Source organism: Dromaius novaehollandiae, chromosome 25, assembly GCF_036370855.1.
Source record: "Dromaius novaehollandiae isolate bDroNov1 chromosome 25, bDroNov1.hap1, whole genome shotgun sequence".
Taxonomy (NCBI): Eukaryota; Metazoa; Chordata; class Aves; order Casuariiformes; family Dromaiidae; genus Dromaius; species Dromaius novaehollandiae.
In genome coordinates, this window is record NC_088122.1 from 3,150,501 (window position 1) to 3,170,291 (window position 19,791).

General features: G+C 41.0%; 1 protein-coding gene across 2 annotated transcripts in view; it reads right to left on the reverse strand.

Moving 5' to 3' along the window:
* The window catches only part of KDM4B (lysine demethylase 4B), a 93,909-nt gene that overhangs the window by 15,959 nt on the left and 58,159 nt on the right, over positions 1 to 19,791 (reverse strand). Inside the window, exons 10-15 of one of the 2 annotated variants that reach the window (XM_026105934.2) lie at positions 19,757 to 19,789; positions 15,949 to 16,118; positions 9,942 to 10,465; positions 8,302 to 8,422; positions 4,815 to 4,993; positions 3,370 to 3,592 (exon numbers count right to left, since the gene is read on the reverse strand). In XM_026105934.2, the coding sequence (XP_025961719.2) occupies positions 3,370 to 3,592; positions 4,815 to 4,993; positions 8,302 to 8,422; positions 9,942 to 10,465; positions 15,949 to 16,118; positions 19,757 to 19,789 (1,250 nt within the window). The remainder of the gene's footprint in view (positions 1 to 3,369; positions 3,593 to 4,814; positions 4,994 to 8,301; positions 8,423 to 9,941; positions 10,466 to 15,948; positions 16,119 to 19,756; positions 19,790 to 19,791) is intronic. The other variant, XM_064497559.1, reaches the window with a different exon arrangement.

The following is a 19,791-nucleotide window of genomic DNA, read 5'->3' on the forward strand; positions in this document are numbered from 1 at the left end:
GGTATTATGAAGGAGGAAAAACACAGTAACATTGCAACAAAATTAAAAACATGCATTTCCTGTATTTTCACTTAACAATATCTAAACTTATTAACTTCAGGTAAAAGAAAATGCTAGAAACGCTTGACTTTGTAGAGCATCAATTACTGAAATATGTAAGTACCAAATTCTCCTACATGTTTATTCTCCACAGCACCAAAATAGGAATGTGGTATTATTCTCATTATAAAGACAGAAGAATAAGACAAAAAAGCCCTCAGTATTCTGTAAAAGGCACTAAGGTTTGCCACTGAAGACAACGGGCAGAAGGCATACAAATACTTCTGAAAAATTGGATCTACTCCATGTCCCCAAGCTTGCAATAAGGCCAATACAGCATCAGAAAATTAAACATGGGTATCACAAATTGCTGGCAGCATCCTAGCTAACACAAAGTTCACTGCATGGCCTTAACCTATCCTAGCAGAACTGACTGTAAAATTTCAGCTGCAGAGGAAATTATTTAACACTCAAATTACTGAACTAAACTAAAAAGAAGATATTCAGGAAACACTGAGGTTGCCATGATATCCTGACTTATAAAAATCAGCCACTTAACCAGATAAATATTATGTCAAAAAAAAGTCAATAATATAGATCCATAGCTGTCTTCCATGCTTGAATTCTCTTTTTATCATCCGGCAAATCAAGAAAGCAGATTCAACCCCAAACCTAGAAAAGGGATAGAGGCACTGAGTCTAAAAAATCTGATCTGGAAACTGAGCTGAAACAGAAGCAGACACCCTTAATTAAAATACTGCTGCAGCTCAAAGCTGTGTGCAACAGGCTGAAATTTCAGCACTGATTTCTTGCTTCAAGCCCAGCTAGGCGGACGTGGGATATGAGAGGAGAAGCAGCCAGGCTTACTGAACTCCAGATTCTCCTGTGTCAAAGATCCTAAAGAAACAAGCAAAATACGCTCTTTTTATAGGTTTTGTCAGCACTTCAAAAGCCTAGAAACCTTCGCAGAAGACTCCTTCTCTGTATGTACTTGCGCTGTTGTCACAACCTATCACAGCTGGCTGAGGGCACTTCTAAATGAAATTTTAACACGCGGATTGCCAAATGGTTTTAGAGCGCACTGCCAGGTTAGCCAAAATATACCTGAAGATTGCAATCCTATAATAAAGCCAAACGGGTTCTCAGCAGCAGCATCAAATGGATATCACAGCCTGGAAGTGCAGCGACAAGAAAACCACCAGCCACTCCAGACCACACCAGACTGGAACGCAAAGTTAAATCCTCTCCTCAAGGGCCCAGCACTGCTGAAACAAAATGCTGAGTGCCCTACACCCCATCTGAGACTGCAGATTAACACCACTTTGCCCACATCACACTATTCCCAAATCAGAGTTTGGCCACTGAAACCATTTCGATACACCAGCCTACTGAAGACACATGGATGTACGAGATGGAGCATCTCTGGTCTGACTGCTGCAGAGACCACAACTTGTGAAGTAAGAAAGTCTTCCTCCTCAGAAAGTCTTTATCCTCACACTCACTCTGCACCATACACTCTTATTAGCCTGAAACGACCATATTTCACAGATACAAGACAGAAATAAAACTTGTATTCTAGTTCTCCACAAGAGACAGTTCGTGCTGAGCTGCATGGTGACCTCTGATCTATAGAATTGGAGCAACAAAAGTAATTCCAGCTGATGCAAGTCAAATAAGACTTCCCATCTGTCAAGATCAAACAGCTGAACAGTAATTTGTCACATCTCCTAGTGCAAGTGCAAATGTTAACTAGATGTCATAGAATCTACAATGAAGGTACAGTCTATCAGGATTAATCAGATCTTATTTTAGACATAACTATCAGAGAAACAAACAGACATATGTTCCTTTTTTGTAATCAAGTGCCATTCCTACAAGCAGCAGCAGCACACACTAATAAAGCATATCTCAGAAACTACTCCATAATCTCCGATGCACACAAGAACAATACAACCTTACCCAACAGGCCAATATTTGAACAAATGAAAAGAGTGCAATCAGCTTTGTGATTTCTGCTTTATTACAAAAATAAAAGGTAACGTATATCCCACAGGAACAGGCTCCTTGTAACGACAGAGCGCCAAAATAAAAGGAGGGTAAGCCAATGTACCCATCACAAACAAGCCTTGCTCAAAGATGTCTGTTTTGGATGTTCTTCAGTTTTAAAAGAGCAGTAATACAAACCGTAAGACCAAAATTAGTTAGGAGGAACTGCACACAGGTACAGCTAAGTTGCTCACACTCTACTACAGTAACATGGATGTGGAATCCCTAATGAAAATTTTTTTTCCCCCTTTCACTCTATTCCCACTTTATCTCACCTGGCACTGTTTAGTCTAAAAAGACTCTGAAGCACTTATTTAGTGATGACAAAAAAAAAAAAAACTTCTAATTTTCTAACTTTCCCTGATACTTTGACTAAAATTATTTACTGAAATTGAGATGTCTGCAAAATACTTTGCTCAACATTTTTTGTATACTAGCTATACACCTAAAACTTCTGCTCAGCTCTAATCTAGACTCAGTTATCTTAACTCACAAGGGATCTAGAACATTTCCTCCCTGTGATCCAAGAAAGTTTATCTGGACAGCACAAGTTTTGAGAGGCACTGAAAAAAGTTCCTTTTCTTCAAAATACTCCTGAAACTGAATCCATTTATGCTGAACTCTGAGAAGACCAGTGTGTAACAGATGTGTCAGAGAAAAGTGGCCAATAATTAATGGACTCTTCTCTAACAGATACTGTCTCAACAGGAGCCCAACCTACAGCTGAAAACATTTTAGGGGCTGATCTGCTGCAGTTCCAGCAGCTACTCAGTTTTGCACATGGCTTTGTTAACAGGGGATATTCCAAAGCAAGTCTGGAAATGGAGGCTGACTTACTACATTAACTGTATCTCTTTTTCCTTCCTTTGCTATTTCCCTTGGGCTGGGTTTAATCAGTGACTGATCTTCACGCCCATGTAAGATGAGGATTTTTACTCAGTGCTCCTACATCTAGAGATGCATGGCTATATTAACCTTGTTTCCTCATGCTCTAGGCCTACCAACAGAGCTTACAGAGAAAACATGCACATTTTCTGTGACACAGAGAAGAATCTGTCAGCCAGCAACACAAATAGTAGAAAGAATATCTGTATTTGTTACAGTTACTGCCGAGACAGACTCAAGGAACCAACGCACACACTAGCGTCAGAAAAGGAAAAAGGGGGGGCCGCAGGCACAGCAAGCATGCCCAGAAGGAACCTGAATGTAGGCAACATACAGGCAAAGAAACTTGTGAGCTATCTTTGAACACCCAAGTGCTTTGGTGAAGAAAGAAACACTCACTAGCGTGAACCTGCAGGCAGCATTTGGCACAGGATATCAAGAGGCTGGTTCCGTCTTCTCCTAGATACGAATTTGAAGGAAGGGGCTCTGTGTTTTCTCCACTTGAGGTAAAGCACATCTCTGGGATCAGAGGCTTGGTCTTTTGTCCGCACTTGGAAATGGGGAGGAAGGAGGTGGTCTCCCCTCCAGAGACCTGCATAGCCTCTTTATCCATCTGTAAGGACTTAAAAGAGAAAACATCATCAGATGGAACCTTCCTCTTCCCCAACCAAAATAATTTTAGCCTCAAAGTCAGAGGACATCCTTTGCAAAAAAAAAAAAAAAAAAAAAAATCATCCCTTCCTTTCATCCAACACCTGACACCACACAGCATACATAATGAACTTAAACTCCTATAATTTCCCACATACCCTCTCCCCCCCCGTCTTTTGCTCCTCTCTCTTCCTTAGGCATGTACTGGGATTTGTAATTTAATTTGAAAGCTCAAAGAAGTGTCAGAATAATGAAAAGTATTCCCTGTTTTTCTTCTGTAAAAGTGTAAACTTTTAGGGATCGAATCCCTAAACTGCAGCTGAAAACACTACGGGGGGGGGGGGGAAAGGAAAATATTAATAATAGCAAGATCCCCCCCCCTCCCCCTCTCCCATCCTTTTGGCATCCTTCCCTGTTCTTGCTGCAAGAATTTCTCCAGAAGGACATTTCAAGGTTTCTGGTAGCAAACCAGAGTTAAAAACAATGGATTAAAACAGCCCAGCTGTATCCAGTTTTCCTTACAATCATTACACAACAACATCTAGCAATCCTGGATTGACATTTTGTTTTCGATCTGTATAATAAATCAAGAGGTTTTGTTGGAAGGCGAGGTGGCGGTTCTGCTTTTCTCAGAAAAATCTTCCAATGCATATGAATACACACATCTAAAACATGTATTCCTAGGAGACACTCAGAGCCATATTTGGCTGTATGAGCATGCAAGGATAAATCAATAATCAACTGGGCAAACAGCTAACTCACCTGATAAATTTGCCTTTCTGCTCATGACATATTCCAAACCACATTGATAATTTCCAAAAAATACGTATATGCTTACTGAGCAAACTTTTGTTTTGTTGCTTGTTTGCAAATATTCAGAAGTCCATGCACATATCTAAACACCACCGATCGCATGCCCAGCATGGCACTATTTCTGTTCTCTGAATGAACTAGTGTTTGCAGTGCAAAGCTCTGCATGTGTGATTTAAAAAATGATAGCTGAATGCCAGGAAAAACACAGAAAAGGCTCTGTGCACTGCCTCTGCCAGATCCAAACACACTTCTGTGGTGCACAAACCTATACGAGTCTTCCCACTTTCTTATAAAAGTCCGCATCGCAACTTATACAGTAGGCACCCCTTCAGTACCCACCACTGATTCATACATATATCTGCAGCAGTGTCAGGAATTACCTGGTTGTAGGGATAAAAGAGGGTACAGACAGCACAGTATGGCTCACTCAGGGCAGCAGCTGCATTGAATTTTCTCTCAGCTTGGAAATTATGTGCTTTATTCTTCCACTGGAGGGAAAGTAAGGATTTCAAAGCCTCTGGGTCACTCACATCTTCCTCCCCAGAAAATGGAAATGTTTCTAGAAAAAAAAAAATCCCAAGACAATGGGAAGTCCTTAGTACAGGCAAAATGCAGCAAGGTAAGGTAAAACAGCTAATGCTTCAACAATACGAGAATTTGAATAAATAAGGACACGTAACTCATCGATAGTTCTCCATATTCGTATGTCTCAAATACTGTATTAAAATGAATATAACCTCCACTTTATGGGTAGGGTAGCAAGGTAGACACGCTGATGGCCTGATGAAACTGGCCAGGAGAAAAACGAAGAAAAGAATTGAGATTTGCTGTCTTCTGAGCTCTGACCACTTTTTTAGCCACAGAAACCTCCAACATCCTTTTAATGAAGCCAAGTTCAAAATGCAAGATACAAGTGTAAGGAAATCCCCCTTCCCTTTCTCCTACCAGGAGACAGGCCTGCAATTCGTGGTGGTCCGTTCGATCAGGCTAGCGCCCAGGCCCCATCTGTCAGCAGCAAAAGTCTCCTTCACCCTTCACAAAGCGCATCCCTTTCCTGTTCCTCCAAATAGAAGTCTTGGCCATGAGATAACCACAGCCCAAGTTTTCATTTTACTTTTCTGCAGCTGCTTCCCAGCTACCTCCATCAAGTGCAAGCCACTAAGCCTTCAATTTACATTCATCACCACCTTTTCTTCTGTCAGAGCCCTGATAGGTACTGCTTGCGCTAATTAATTTACTAAGTCTCTGTTTTTACAAAATCTTTAAAAGGCCCTTGGTATTTTATAATTAAACCACCACAGAATTTATTCGTGTCAGTTTGGAGGTTCAAGTTTCTTGCCATTCATTATTAAAGCGTTTTTGAGTCACTATAAGTGTGCATGAAATTTTCCATGCAAGACTGAGTGCAAATTGCTCACTGCATTGTCAATCTGCAAAGAGTCCAAAACAGCAGCTTTGGTCCAGGGAGCTCAAAAACATCTTAGTGGAACATTATCCCCAGAGCCCAGCACATTAAACCAAATTGTGCTTCACTGTTAATTACTGGAAATATGCAGTTAATGTTTTGCTCTCAACAAATTTAAGCTTCCTCTCCATTCTTACCTCCCTTTTAAGATTTTCAGACTCTTGTGCTACGAGAAAAGGATAAAAGGAACTTGTAGTAAAAACACTTAGGGCTAAGCTTACATCTGAGATTTTAAATGTTCCCCTCGACTAACTTGAGACTTGTATTTGTCAGACAACATGGGAAATTTTACTGTGTTTAATTAATCAATCCTTTTTTGAAATTACGAACAGTCTGTTTATCTTTGTCACACTTAAAATAAGGTTTACTTCCTAACATGTGTCTTCACTTTCTTGACATGCTTTTATTTTTATCTTGGACTAAAAACTGGTATCCACAGGCTAACAAGAATTGCTAATACCACAGCCTTTTCCTGAATGCTGCAAAGAATTCCAATGGAAAGGGAGACTAAACAGAAAGAGCCTTGACAGCGGATGAGAGTTAAGCATTCCTTCCTAGTAGAAAATCACACTCATGCCACGAGCTGACTGCCAGTGCAGCTTGTATCAGTATCAGAGATGGCCCTCGTAACAAAGCAGATTTATGTGGGAGTGTTCTACAGCTGTAACTTCTGCAAAACATGCTTACATGTCCATAACTTGTGTGGGGTACAGCCAAAACTGATGAAGACATGAGCTTGGGTATGTAGATCGATACTTTCAATAGGTCTTATTTGCAAGGGCTTATCACTCACCTTTTAAGGAAATCTAGCACCTTCAATGACATTTTAAGACACAAGCCAAAAGCAAACTACATGTTTCTCCAAAATTTAGTCAAAGCACAGCTGGAGAAAGGCAAGGATTTACGGATTTATGATACCAGCAAAATCAATGAAAGCTGATGGGAAACCAGCATCATAATCCACAGTGAAAGACTAAGAAAAAAGTAAATGATGGTTGTATGTTATCATCACCTTCACTCATCCCAGGGTGGATTCTGGGGCAGAAGTAGCATTCAGGATGGCTCCCACATTTCAAGCAAGTTACACACAGGGAGAGAAGGCTAACAATTTGTCTCAACTGAATTTTAGTGTGGTGTATTGTGTTCCCTTAATTTATATGCTCACTCTTCCTCACTGCAGTCTCCAGACCATCCTTATCCATTAGCCTGAAAAAACAAGGAGCGCAGAGAGTTTCCTGCATTCCCTGGTGGGGAACAGAAGAATCTATTTGATCAGATCTTGCCCAACAGCGCTGTAAATCAGTTCCCAAGCAATGGCAGTTTTCACAGAAAGTTGCTCCTGAGTGAACCAGCAAGGCCTCTGTACACAATCTAACAAGTCAAAACAGCAAAGAGAATCTGTCTAATGAGAATCCTGCAACACAAAGTTCATCGCGAGGGCCTCACACCCAAATAAGATAACTGGTCTCAGCTGCCTTTCTAGGCTTCACTCCCCACCTCACACATGCAAGGAATCACATGCATCATCCCTAGTAAGGGAATGGAGCTGTGCATGTGTAGTATATCCCATTCTGACACAAAAAGTTTCTCTAAAAATGAATGGATACATTCTCTAAAGGGGAAAAGGGAACAGGAAAGAGGCTGTCTTGTGCCCTTTTGAATATAAAGTTATAAATTCCTTGAAAGCAGGGACTGGCACCTACACTTTCAAGTAGCTGCCCCAGCACAAAAGCTTCTCACCATGCACCTTTTAATATTGGGAGTATTTTATACAGGAGGTAGGACCCAGAGGTGATATATTACACCGTACTAGACAGAAGTGAGCGGTCAGAGTCCTTTTCTTATTCTGTCCAGACTGCTAAAGCTTTGCAGTAACTGGAGTGCGAGAAAGGAAAGCCAGTGATGTTCAGTTAACGACTGAGAGACTTTCTCATTTCTGGATCTGCTAAAAGAGAAAAGTTAGACCCCAACATTCACATGAATTAAAATTAGAAAGCCAACCAAAAAGTTAATTCTAACTTTCCCTGCACACTTGACCTAATCTCCACCTCCCTCTGAAGTGAGCAGCAGATCTAATTCTAATGCAATACCTAAAAGCGAGCTTTTACTTTAAGATGTTATTATCTGTGAACTCTTTTCTTCCCTTTGCCCAAAATACTGCCTCATTCTGCATCCAACAAATATTTTTCTTCAGAGTAAAGAGGGCGGGAGGTGAGGAAGGGCACCTCCCATGGACGCATTTGTTTCCAGCTGAGTTATCAAAACGGGAACATGCTGCATTTTCTATCAGTTGAGTATAACACTAAAAGTTTCAGTCCATCCAATTATGTTAATAGCCACCTTCAGCAATTTTTCAGATTAGACAGGACACGTAAGCATTCTTTACGTTTAAGTGCACTCACCCTCGTCACTCGAGGTCTCCTGTTTAACCACTGACAATGGGGAGCGAGTTGGTGGTTTGCCCAGTGGATGACGGCGACTTTTCTTGATCTCCATCTTCATTTTTGAAAAAGCAGCAGCAGTCTGAAACAAAGCAGAACAAGTCAGATGGGAACCCCCAACGTCTCTTGGCAAGCAAAGGAAAGAACAGGGCAATGGAGGCTGAATCCTTCTCACAAAGCGGTCTTAAATTTACACAGTGAACTTTTCACTGACTTTTTGCTGGAATCAATAAAGCCTCCCCAGCCTGTTACTGTAGTAGATAAAGCCAATGCTATCTCATAAGATGCCAGGTAAAGGTAAACTACAGTGTTTTCTTAAAACCTGAACAGCCTCAGAACAATTTCATGTCTGCCAATTCCATTAGTTTATGTCCGGTCAATCACATAAACAGCTAGAAACTCTAGCATGGAATTTATGCACAGTAAAACCAGAAACATTTTACTAGAATATTAGCGTGCATCTGACAAGCACATTTATACTGCACCCCCTGTTGCCGTCCAGCATCGTAAATGCTGCGTGTATCATAATCATAGTGGCTCACAGTGCTCTTTGGTGAGAGGCACTTAATGCATTACAGGCAAGTTAGTCTGCACTGGAAATCGGCAGTACGACGTGCTTTGGTTCCCAGCATGAAGACAAGCAGCAGTGCTATTACTGCATTACGAATTAAATCCCAGTATGTTATGCAGAAGTGAGCAGAGATGAAGGCACTGACAGCAGCCCATCACAGCCACAGCAACTCCCTTAGCGTTTCTCCTCTCTAGTCTGCAGCCATTATGTCTTAGAAGCATTTATGTAAAAGGTACTCTAATTGCGCCGTGCCAGCATGACAATGCACATTTCCCCTCTATCCCCATAATTTCTAACAGTGCCTTGCCATTCCCTTGGCTCTTCCAGCAGCATCATGCAGGAAGACAGAGCTGTATCATATAGCTCTGACTTGCTGCTAATTCCTGGCTCCTTCCTCTTTTGGAAGCTGTCCTCAGGAAAGCACTCTCCGAGGGAAGAGATGCCTACAATAGATTATATGTCATGGACTGAATTGTCCATGAAAAGGTTGTTCCTACCAACTTTTCCAATTCTAAGTCTCATTAAGGAAAGGATCCCTAGACAGCGCTATATAGCAGGCCAATACCTGGAAGCACAAAGTACATACTCTCAGTTGCAGATATCAGAAACCAGAGGGCAACAAAAAAAATTATCAAAATGTTGTTGCAGTCAAATTTCCCCGGGGGACTGATTTTTTACCCCCCTCAGAATGGTTGCTCTCTGCCCTCTGCCTGTGCAGGGTCTTCCTGACTAGTATTTGCAATGATCACTCCAGTAACGTCCATATTGTTAGTAGGAGGAAAAGTCTCTATTTTAACTTTGAAGAAAATAATGAGTTTGATAAATAAGCTAACACCAATGCAATGACCTACGTGGACTATACTGTGAGAGAATAGTATCTCTTCTTGGAAAACGCTCTAAGGTTCAACACAGTGCACAGTCCCACTAGAGGCTCTGGCACAATTTAGCAATCCTGGTCATTCCAAGTTTGGTGCTCAACTGGCTACTTAAAATGAGCAAATCTCATAGTTGCTTCCTTGCTCATGCATACCTGTAAACCACTGACCGCTGTAGCAACCTCTGCATTTTCTGCTTCTGCATTCTCCTCCTCCTTCACAGGAATTTCCAAAGGGACAGTCTGTTCCCGCCATCCGGGACTCTTTTGTGTGGCAAACTGCTCAAATGCCTGCTGGCAGGACATGCGCTCTTTGTCAAACACCACCTTTTTGGTCCGTGGAACCACATAAAGCATGGGAATGATGGGCCGAGGTTTAAACTCTTCTTCCTCCACTGGTGCCTCTGAGGGTTGGATAACATTCAGGGGAGCTGGGGGCAAGCTCTTCTCTGCTGTGGATGACGTGGGCACTACTGTGGATGTCAGTGGCCGTGCTGCTGCTGCCTCCTCTTCTGCCAGTTGCTGTTGTGATGCAGCTGGTGGCATTGGGAGTGGTGGCTGCTGCTGCTGCTGCAGAGGAGGCTGAGGTGCTTGCAGATGGTGCTGGTGTTGATGGAGAAGATGCTTCCTCTTCCTTTCACCTTTTACTTTCGGAGGACGGGCCTTTACTTTGCAGTCACCTGTTTCAAGAAATAGGCAACATTTAATTTCCACGCCAAGATTTCTGGGGATTTAATACTCTTCCCCTTTTACCAAAAAGCTCCATGCTGGGCTAACATGTTACATCATGGTCCTATTTGTCCATTCAAAGAGGCAAACTGAAGGCTGTAGATACCTTCAACTGCACCTCAGCGCTGACTTGGAGCAGGCTACTTTAGAAATAAAAGGCTCGTGTCTTTTCTATGGACTGTTTAATTCTTGGCTAGACTAGAAAGGCTGCTAAAATGAATGTCGCCTGTGAGAGAAAATATCTATCCCCTAGAAACTGGACAGGGTGCAACAAGACATGTAATATATTACATCAGCCCTGACTTGGACAAAACCAATCAGGACCCTGAACAAAAATGATCCTGTGCGAGTAATTCACAGTCCCCAATTCAAGTGCCTAATTTACACAGCCAACAGCAACTGACTAGAAGATTAAACAAAGCAAAGCACCTCAATATCCTCCAGCTTTCCCTCTTCAGTAGGGAAAGGGCAAGTTATCAGAACACGATGCACTCATGCCAGAAATCCTCCTCCTTCAAGGACGAGCACCAATCAAGGCATGCATTTCTGCACCTAGACAACTTACTTGCTCTTTTACACTTGGACAAAAACCTAAGCTGCCAAATATACCTGTTTGTCCTTTCTTCCATTAAACCCACACAATAAAGTAACATGCAGCTCTAGAACCTCTCCCTTCAAAGACCTTAGTTTAAAAAAAAGTCATTGTTACACAAAAAGAAAGGCTAGTCTTGTGCTTGGCAAAATCTGAAATGAGTACTGTATCCATATTTCAAGGTTTCTATAGAACTGGTTTGCTCTGACCTCCAGACCTCTCTCTCTATGCACAAGCATAACTTATCTCAGCATTATTGTGTGTCAGCGCAATCAACAGCCCTGGGAAATGAAGAACAAAGATATCTGAATCATTACTACCAAAAGATTTCTTTTAAAGCATGAATCAAGTATTGAAGCAAGTCTATTACAAACATCATGCAAATACTGGTTACTGAGATACGCTTTCCATACACTTGCTCCATTCATCCTTCTTTCCTCCTGGCTCACTACCATTCGTTTCATCTGCGAAGAGCCGCAGCTCTCTTACACGGCTGCAAAAGGAAAAACGCTCCTTGAACAGACAGACATTTCCACAGAGGCAGAAACCACCCAGAAAAGCCTTCCCCACCTCCCTTCCCAACCTAACTCTGCTGAAGGATCCAAACAGTCTGATTTTAGAGCATCCCACGACAGTCGTAAGTCAAATTCCTATTGGCCCTCGAGTGAGTGTCTCTAGGTCAGGACAGGAGATGCCTTCACTGCTTGCCTCATTCCCGCTACAGTGATGTATGTTCCCTTTGCCCACCCTTTCCCCCCTTCATGAATAAAGTTATCAGCTCACTCAAAGGAAAGTAAATAATAGATGCTCCACAGACAGATGCCAGCACTCAATTTGTTTCATAAGAGATTGTTTTCCACCTGCAGATGCTATGACGAGATGACTCTGCTCCAAAAGGTCACTTCCTCACTAATAGGATGGTGAGGGGAGGAAGACAGAGAAAGGCTGTTCACCCTAATCACAAAGATTTACCAACCCCAGCCTCCTCAGACTCTTCCAGGAAGGATTAAACCAAAGCCTAGCAGCCAAACTCAGCAAACAGAAAATCAGATAGGCCATCACACATTAATGTGATGTCTGAAGGTGTGAAAGGAAAGGGGTGAAAGGACAAGGAGAATAATCCCACAATGAGATGAAGTGCTGAAATCCCTGAGGAAATCTTCTAGTGGACACCTGAACCTGGACGTTGCCCAGAAGTCTGTTCTGATGACTTTATTTAAACTAATTTATAAGAATGGCAACAAGTCCAGCCCAAACAGCTACTGTACTTATGTAGGCAGTCCCTCAGATAAACTGGTTTGTTCTGTCACAAAGAAAGGAATATTGAATTTCCTTAGAGAAACAAACACATTGAATGAAGTCAAATTGGATTGCTCCCCAGTCTCACAAAACCAGATCACATTTACTCTCTATACACTGAGAGAATTCTCTACCCAACAACAAAACAAATGCCGTTCACCAGCCTTGCTGACTTCTAAATGGGCCTGACAGCAGCTGGCATACACAACTTTGTTTAAAAGTTTTTGCATTAAGATGAAAGAAGTAGTTTGCAAGATTATCTGTAAAATCAGAAGCCAGGAAAAAGTGAAGTGAGATCTGAAGGCCCCATCTGGCTATCATGAAGACCTCTAGGAAGGAAAGGGATCTTTATGTCTAAATAAATACAGTAGGTTAGCAGGGGTTAACATTTTCGCTTTCAGCAGCATTTTGTTACCTCTAGGAAGAGAATACTACCCTAAAGCAATCCCTACATGCCCAGGGTTTATAGCCTATATATTACCTACGCTAACAGAATATGCTAACATGACCGATGCAAGAGCAGAAAGCAAAAGTGGCAGGAAAAAACCTTCCATTTGCTTCTAGGGGTTGTGTCCACTCGGTTAATATTAGCACTTCATAGAACACATTACATGTGTGTGTGGAGGGACACAGTGACTTCTAGAAGATTTCTGAAAGGGCTGTTTTTTCTACACAACGCTAAAAAGTCCAGAAACAGTTTCCAGGACGAACTCTTAGGCTATGACATTGTTTTGTGACACTCTCTCCATCACATTAGACCTTCTCACCTCTTAATGACTTTACATTGCCTGCTTAAGCAGCACGGGAGAAAACAAAGGGAAGAGGTCAGAGAGGTGTGCCACTTGACAGATGGCTAATTCTTGAGATCCTGCCTCAAGTAAAATGCTCACGGAGCAAACGGTCATCTAAAAATCAGTTATGCACCCATTTGCTATTACATACAGGTACCAGCAGAAACAGACTTTTGGCACAAACTTGAAGTTTTCAGTTCTGGTTTACCGGCGTCTTGAGCACAGTACCAGTTCATGCAATTACGTACTTAGTTTGCAATGGCAACACTAAAAGGATACGTGGGAATGACATTAATGAAATGTGGTGGAAAGTAACGGGCAACTTTGCAGTTAAGCATCTCATTGCTTCTCTTCATATTATAAAAAAAGAATTCTCCTGTGAGAGATAGGGGCTTGTGGCCCAGCTCTGCAGGACTCTGCAGACGCGCGGCACAGCAGGTAGCACCTGCTGACTCACGGGATGTATTTATGCAGCTTAGCACACTCGGAGAAGAGCAGAGCTTGAAAACTCACCTCTTTAATTTCAAGTCCCAAGGCAACCTGCTGAGAAATTCTAAATGAATTAATACCAACCTAATAAATTATGAATATAAAATTTAGTCATAAAAAACAAAAGAAAACACTGTAAGGTAGCTGGGTGAGAAATCCTTAAAACCTCAAGGTATTAATACTCAGCTAGTCCAAATAACCAACATGAAGCATAAGACTTATTTCTTTGAAACTACCGATGACTACTTAAGAATCTCATTCTTCCTCCCCCTTCTCCAGGTCATCTTTCCTGGTATAAGTAGGAAATCCAGCCAACTAAAGCCAAAGCAAAAGGAAGGGAAGGAGAGGAAAAGCTAAACTGCCATGAGCAGGGCCATCCAAACATGAACTATTTTATTTTTCAAACTGAAACTGTAAGACACTTGCAAGAGGTAATACAGACAGTAGGATGCAGAAAACTAGAAAAGTCAGTGGTATTTAACTGCTACATTGCATTAAAAAACCTGCCTATTTGCTAACAGACACACTGAGCACTGGACCCCTCCGAAACTGCAGTGCCAACAGTCTAGTTCTAGTAATGCTTTCTTCAGTGGTGCTGAAAATAAGTTTGTCCCCCCCCGTGCAAGCAGTTAAAGAGTTTTTAACATGAAGTCTAAGTGTATGATTTAGAGCCTATCCAGCTAGAACAGAGCTTTTCTTCTTTCTCTGCCATTCAAAGGATCTCAGATCTGTCCTTGCCACTTACCTCCTGCCTCCCAAGGGACATCAGCATTTTCGGGCTGTTTAGTACAAGCATTAACTGTTAAATTTGTACAAGAGTTAAGAGCATACAGTTTAACACACTGCTGCCACTTGCAAGCTAGGGCAATGGAAACTAACTGTTCTCCCCGTGCTGCTACTGCTCTGTATGGAAATACTTTTCAAAGTCCTTGTCTTGCATGAAAGGAGAAAGTCCGCTGCCTAGCTAAGACATCACCGAACTGAATCACGGCCTCAATTCTCTTCCCAGAGCTTCCACAGATTTCCTCTACGACCCTGACCAAGGTTCTCTAAGTAGTTTGCTGCATCATTTTTCTCCAAATGCAAAACAAAGGATATGTAATACATGAAAGTGAATTAACTAGTTTGTGAAACACTCCAAAGCACCTCAAAAAGTAAGTGTATCATAAACATATCAACCACTTAGCCATGCACATTAGAAGAAAAGCTTACTGCCATCAGGAATTGCACTGTTTCATACAGAGTCAAGAAAAGAGCATCCCAAAAAGAGTCCCTAGAAAGATGGAGGTCCTGCCTCTAGATCAAACATACCTATTAGGAAGATATCGCACACAAAACAAAAACCAAGATATTCTCTGTTTTTGCAACAGGCCTTTAAGTGTATTTAGCTCTATGGCGTGTTCCAACAAACAGCTTCAAAGAATTTTACAGACATCATTTCCTAAGGCAGCCCTATAATATTAAAGAAATATTATGTCCATTCCACAGATGTGTCAACGAGCAGAGAAAGGTTAAGTGACTTATCAAAGGCTGCACATAAATTTAGCAACAGATCTGTGAAAAACAGCCCTGCCACTATTTCCAGCTCCTACTCCTACTCACCTTCTCCCGAACAGTTTGGAATCTGTGCTAACTTCTTTGCACAAGAAATATAAAGGAGTGGGGACCAGTCCTTGTCGCGGACTGCTGTTAGCTTCAGCCATGCAAAGAAAGCTGAAAATCTTCCCTCCTACAGAGAGTACTGTAGACTTGAGGAAAAACAAAGTTTTCAGTCAAACTGCAACTTCTACCCATGCAGCAGCTGTGGATCCCACACAACCTAAGGCTGACTTTATCCACAGCCTCTGTAAGAAATGGGGAGGAGGGGAGGGAAAGGGGTAAAGATTCACTACAGAAGGGAATACTCAAATTTTGCCTTTTCAGAGTAGGACACAAATTATATTTATTAGTTTCTTTATGAAATATTTAGAAATATTTCTCCCCTAATATATACTTTTACAAAACTGTAATAGTTTTGGCAGAACTTCCAAGCCCAGCCAAGAAAGCTATTTGGACTGAATTCTTAAAGAGAGGAAAAAAATCAATTGCTGCTGTAAATGATGGTGTATTTCAGTAAGCACAGATTTAATATTGGGAAAGACTCCGCTGATATTTCAACAGAAATAAACAACACTAGACAAGTTATTTACAGATGTGTTTTAGAGAAATAGCTTGCCCCAGATCCTCACTGAAGCAATCTCCCTTCAGTGAGCAGGGCCCTCACCTTCTCCCTCTGCCACTTTGCTTCTCTCCTCTTCCTCTAGATCTGTCCCTCTTTTCAGTTCCTCTTTTACTTTCACATCTTCCAAGGCAGTTTCAATAGCCATGACATCCCCAAGAGACTTCTGATCCTCTGTTTTATGTCTCCTGGGTTGACTTCTTTTTCTGTGAGACCTAGAAGGACAGAAGTGCGATTTGACACAAAAGAACAGCCTTCAATATATAAAATGATCACCGACTTAAAGAGTTGAATAGAAAACAAAAGGATCTTCTTTGGAGAGAAAACACAAGGTAGCTAACACTAGGCTACAGAGTAAAACAGATATCTAAAAGGAAACAGATGAACCTTGCATAACACAGCATTTAAGATCCTTCCACGGCAGCCATGAATTGTCCTGGCTTCTTGAAGAGCCTTTTCCTCCAGTACTAATGTAAGCCAGTAAGCTGTAGCTGAAATGATTTTATTTGTATTTTAAACCTGCTCTGCTTGTACTTCAAAATATATATGAAAACTTGTCTGTCTTTCATCCTCTGCCTCCATTTCATAGTTTTGTTTCATTTTGTATGTGCATCCCTTCAGCAAACTGCTGGAAGCCTGCAAAGCATCATGTTCCAGCTCTCAAACACTACCCAGCACTGCCAGTTCTTAAAAATACAGTATAATGAATACTTACAGCATAATCAATAGACAGCCCGTGATTTTTTTAGTAGTAATTCACAGGGTCCAAGGCCTATGAAGAAGTCTAACTAAAAAAAGGGCATATTAATATGATCTAACACTAACAACCTAATAGTAACACTATTCTTTTTATAAAGAGTCAATGTCACTAAAGCAAAGAGATTACAGCAACCATGGTGCAGAGGCAAATGGAAATTCAGAAGTCAGGATAATCTCTTTTGTTTAGGAACCACATTTTATTTTGAGGGGGTTTTTTTGTTTGTTTCTTTTTTTTTTTAATGGATCTGTCAAATAGATCCTTGAATGCTGGGTCTAAGCCTAACAAGCTCTCTTTTGAAAAAGGAGACAAATTCAGAAAGCTGCAATTTTTATTGCCATTTTTAGCATAGAGAGGTTTTTTTTGAAAGCAGCATCTTCCATATGGCTCCCTGTTCTATGCCCTTGCATCTAACATCATGTAACAAACTGTAAAATGCAATGACACCGCACTCCAGTTCATCTGCCCAAAATTCTGCAAGAGCTGAAATTCAGCTTCACATCCTCAGAGCCCAGAAACTCAGCTGCTAATTAGATTTGGAGTACAATGAAGTTAAGAGTCCTTAATCAGGCAACCAACAAAGAAGGAAAGAAAAAAAAATTCAACCTGAGATGAATGATTAATAGAAAAGAAAGTTAATCCATATGCACAGTAATTTATAATTGCTAGACTCTAACCATATGGTAGCCCTCCAAGTATAGATGTTAAATTCACACCTGCAAGACATTCATTAGCAGGAACACACAGTTGAACCCAGAAGGATCAACTTTTCTCTTCACCAAGATTCTAAAAAACATACCACCTTTTCTGGAGGGAGGAAAAAAAGAAAAAAAAAGAAAGATGAACCTATAAAACTTTTGTGTTTAGAACTTTCCATGGTTGAAAAAGAATGCACTGAAGTAGAATCAAGTGTTACAAGCTATATTTGGTAAAGGGCATATTTTATTCCTGTTGTTTAGAAATGTAGGACAAAAATTAAATCACAAAGCTTTATATTCAGAGTTGGTAAAGATCTTTTTACAGTGCTCTTCTCCTCACTCTAAAGCTGAGGAAAAACAAGCAGAGGGAGAGAGAGCACATCCATTTAAAGAAACTGTGCTTCCAGAACTACAAGGTGAAGCATGCACATTTCCAGAAGAGAAGATGCTACATATCTGACATAATTTTTGTCCATTAATAACCATTTCTGGTATGGGAACTGGCCTAAACTATGGACTAGGCTAAAACAGTTTCTTGCTGAAGCCATAAAGTAAACAAAGTTGAGTTTTTCAAGGTAAGCAAGTATGAATGACCTTAGAGAAAAAAGAACATAGCTCTCTGCGGAGTTTAAAAGCTGCTTTTTCCAAGAGAGCTGGCAAGAAGCAGTGTTTGTTGTCTTTGAAGAACAGACCACAGAGTGATTTAATTTAAGCAGATAGAACTGTGAAGAGGTTTGGACAGAGGTGAATCCCATTCCCCCAGTAAACTCCATCCTGCTTAGGCACGTCAGTCTTCAAGTAACACTATGTCTTTCCAAGACATAAGCATGGGACAGAGATTATGGCTAACTGATGTCACCAAACAAAGAAATATCTATATTCAACAGTTTGAAAGCTGCTTCAGGATAATACTGAAATAATCTAGGAAACAACTAACAGATAAGAAAAAAAGAGCAGACGGGCCTTTTACAGTAGCTCAGATTGAAACAGAGGGGCTTCAAAGATAAGCATTAGGCTTAAAATGGGAAAACAACACACTCATACAGTACTTTACATGTGGAAACATTACATATACCTAAATAATCTTTAGGATTCCTAGGAAGTAAAAAGATTCCCAGTTTCTAGATGTGGAGGAAAGACATTAAGGGACCCACTGGATGGTCACAGCCCAAAGAGCATAAAATCCCAGCTTCTGAATCTCAGACCACCCTGCTTTTCCTGAAGCTCACTATGGAAAGAAGAAAATATTTTAGGAAGATAATCTCTGGAGTGGAGCAACACTGCTGAGGTCAATTATCTGACAAAATACTCCATTTATCATGTCCTTAGGAGCATGCATTTAGCAGGGAATACCCGTTCCCCATTTCAGCATTTTGTAAAGTAAGGGACAAATCACTTCATACGGAAAACGCAAGGCACAGGACAGACCCAGAACAAGACTAGGTGACAGAAAACTCCCGAAGAACAAAGACCAGTTCTAAAGAAAGAGACTCCTCTGAGCATATGCCACATTTGCCTTTGATATAATGCCTAAATGCCTCCACTATCATCAATTTATTAGGTCAGTAGTTTTTAAACAGTCACTTGGAGTCCCTGTCAAAGATGGCACCAGAAACCTAAAGCCTATTTAACACCATGTTCCTAGATTTCAAGGAAGTCGTATGTGAAATAAAATTGCAAGCAGAATATGACATGCAGATGAAGTAGGACAATTCCCAGAGACTGCCAGTACTCAAATCAGAAATTCAACAACACCAAATGAGAGCAGAAAGAAATAAGTGTTTGGGTAATAGGCAGGGTAGGAATGAGAATAATGCAAAAAGGAAGGGCAAGGGAGCACACAGAAGAGCACACACTCTGCAGCTCTCTGGGTGCATTAAAGCCCAATGATAATGCAATTTTCTCTTTATAACAAGTCTTCCTCTTCAAGAGAGCATGAGAGGGATGGAAAGTTCTCTCCCACTGGCAGCCCATTTCTACAACACACTAGTCCGATTTCACCTTTCAGAACAGCAGCAGCTTTTTATTAACTACGTGCTCCAGTGACCTTTAGCCATAATCCATGTATCACATCACTGCAGCATCTTCCTTAGCCTAGGTTTATTCAGTAGATTGGCTATACATTCATGAATGGAAAACAAGAATGGGCATGAGATAGTTAAGGCTCCCTAATGACACAAGAGGTCACCTCAGAAAACCATGCAAAGACAAGATAAAGGAAGTGTGAGAAACCTTGATGTCTGAAGATTTTCTGTGCCCTTTAAAGGAAGCAGACATTAAAAGTCTGGAACAAAGAACTAACTGAACCAGAAGAACACTTTAAGAGTTAATATGGTAAGAAACTTTACAGGAGGAGGAAAAAAAATAGTCATTTAAGTAGATGAGGGAAGTCACATACCGGTGTTTGTTGTCCTCTTCCTCATCTCCTATCCT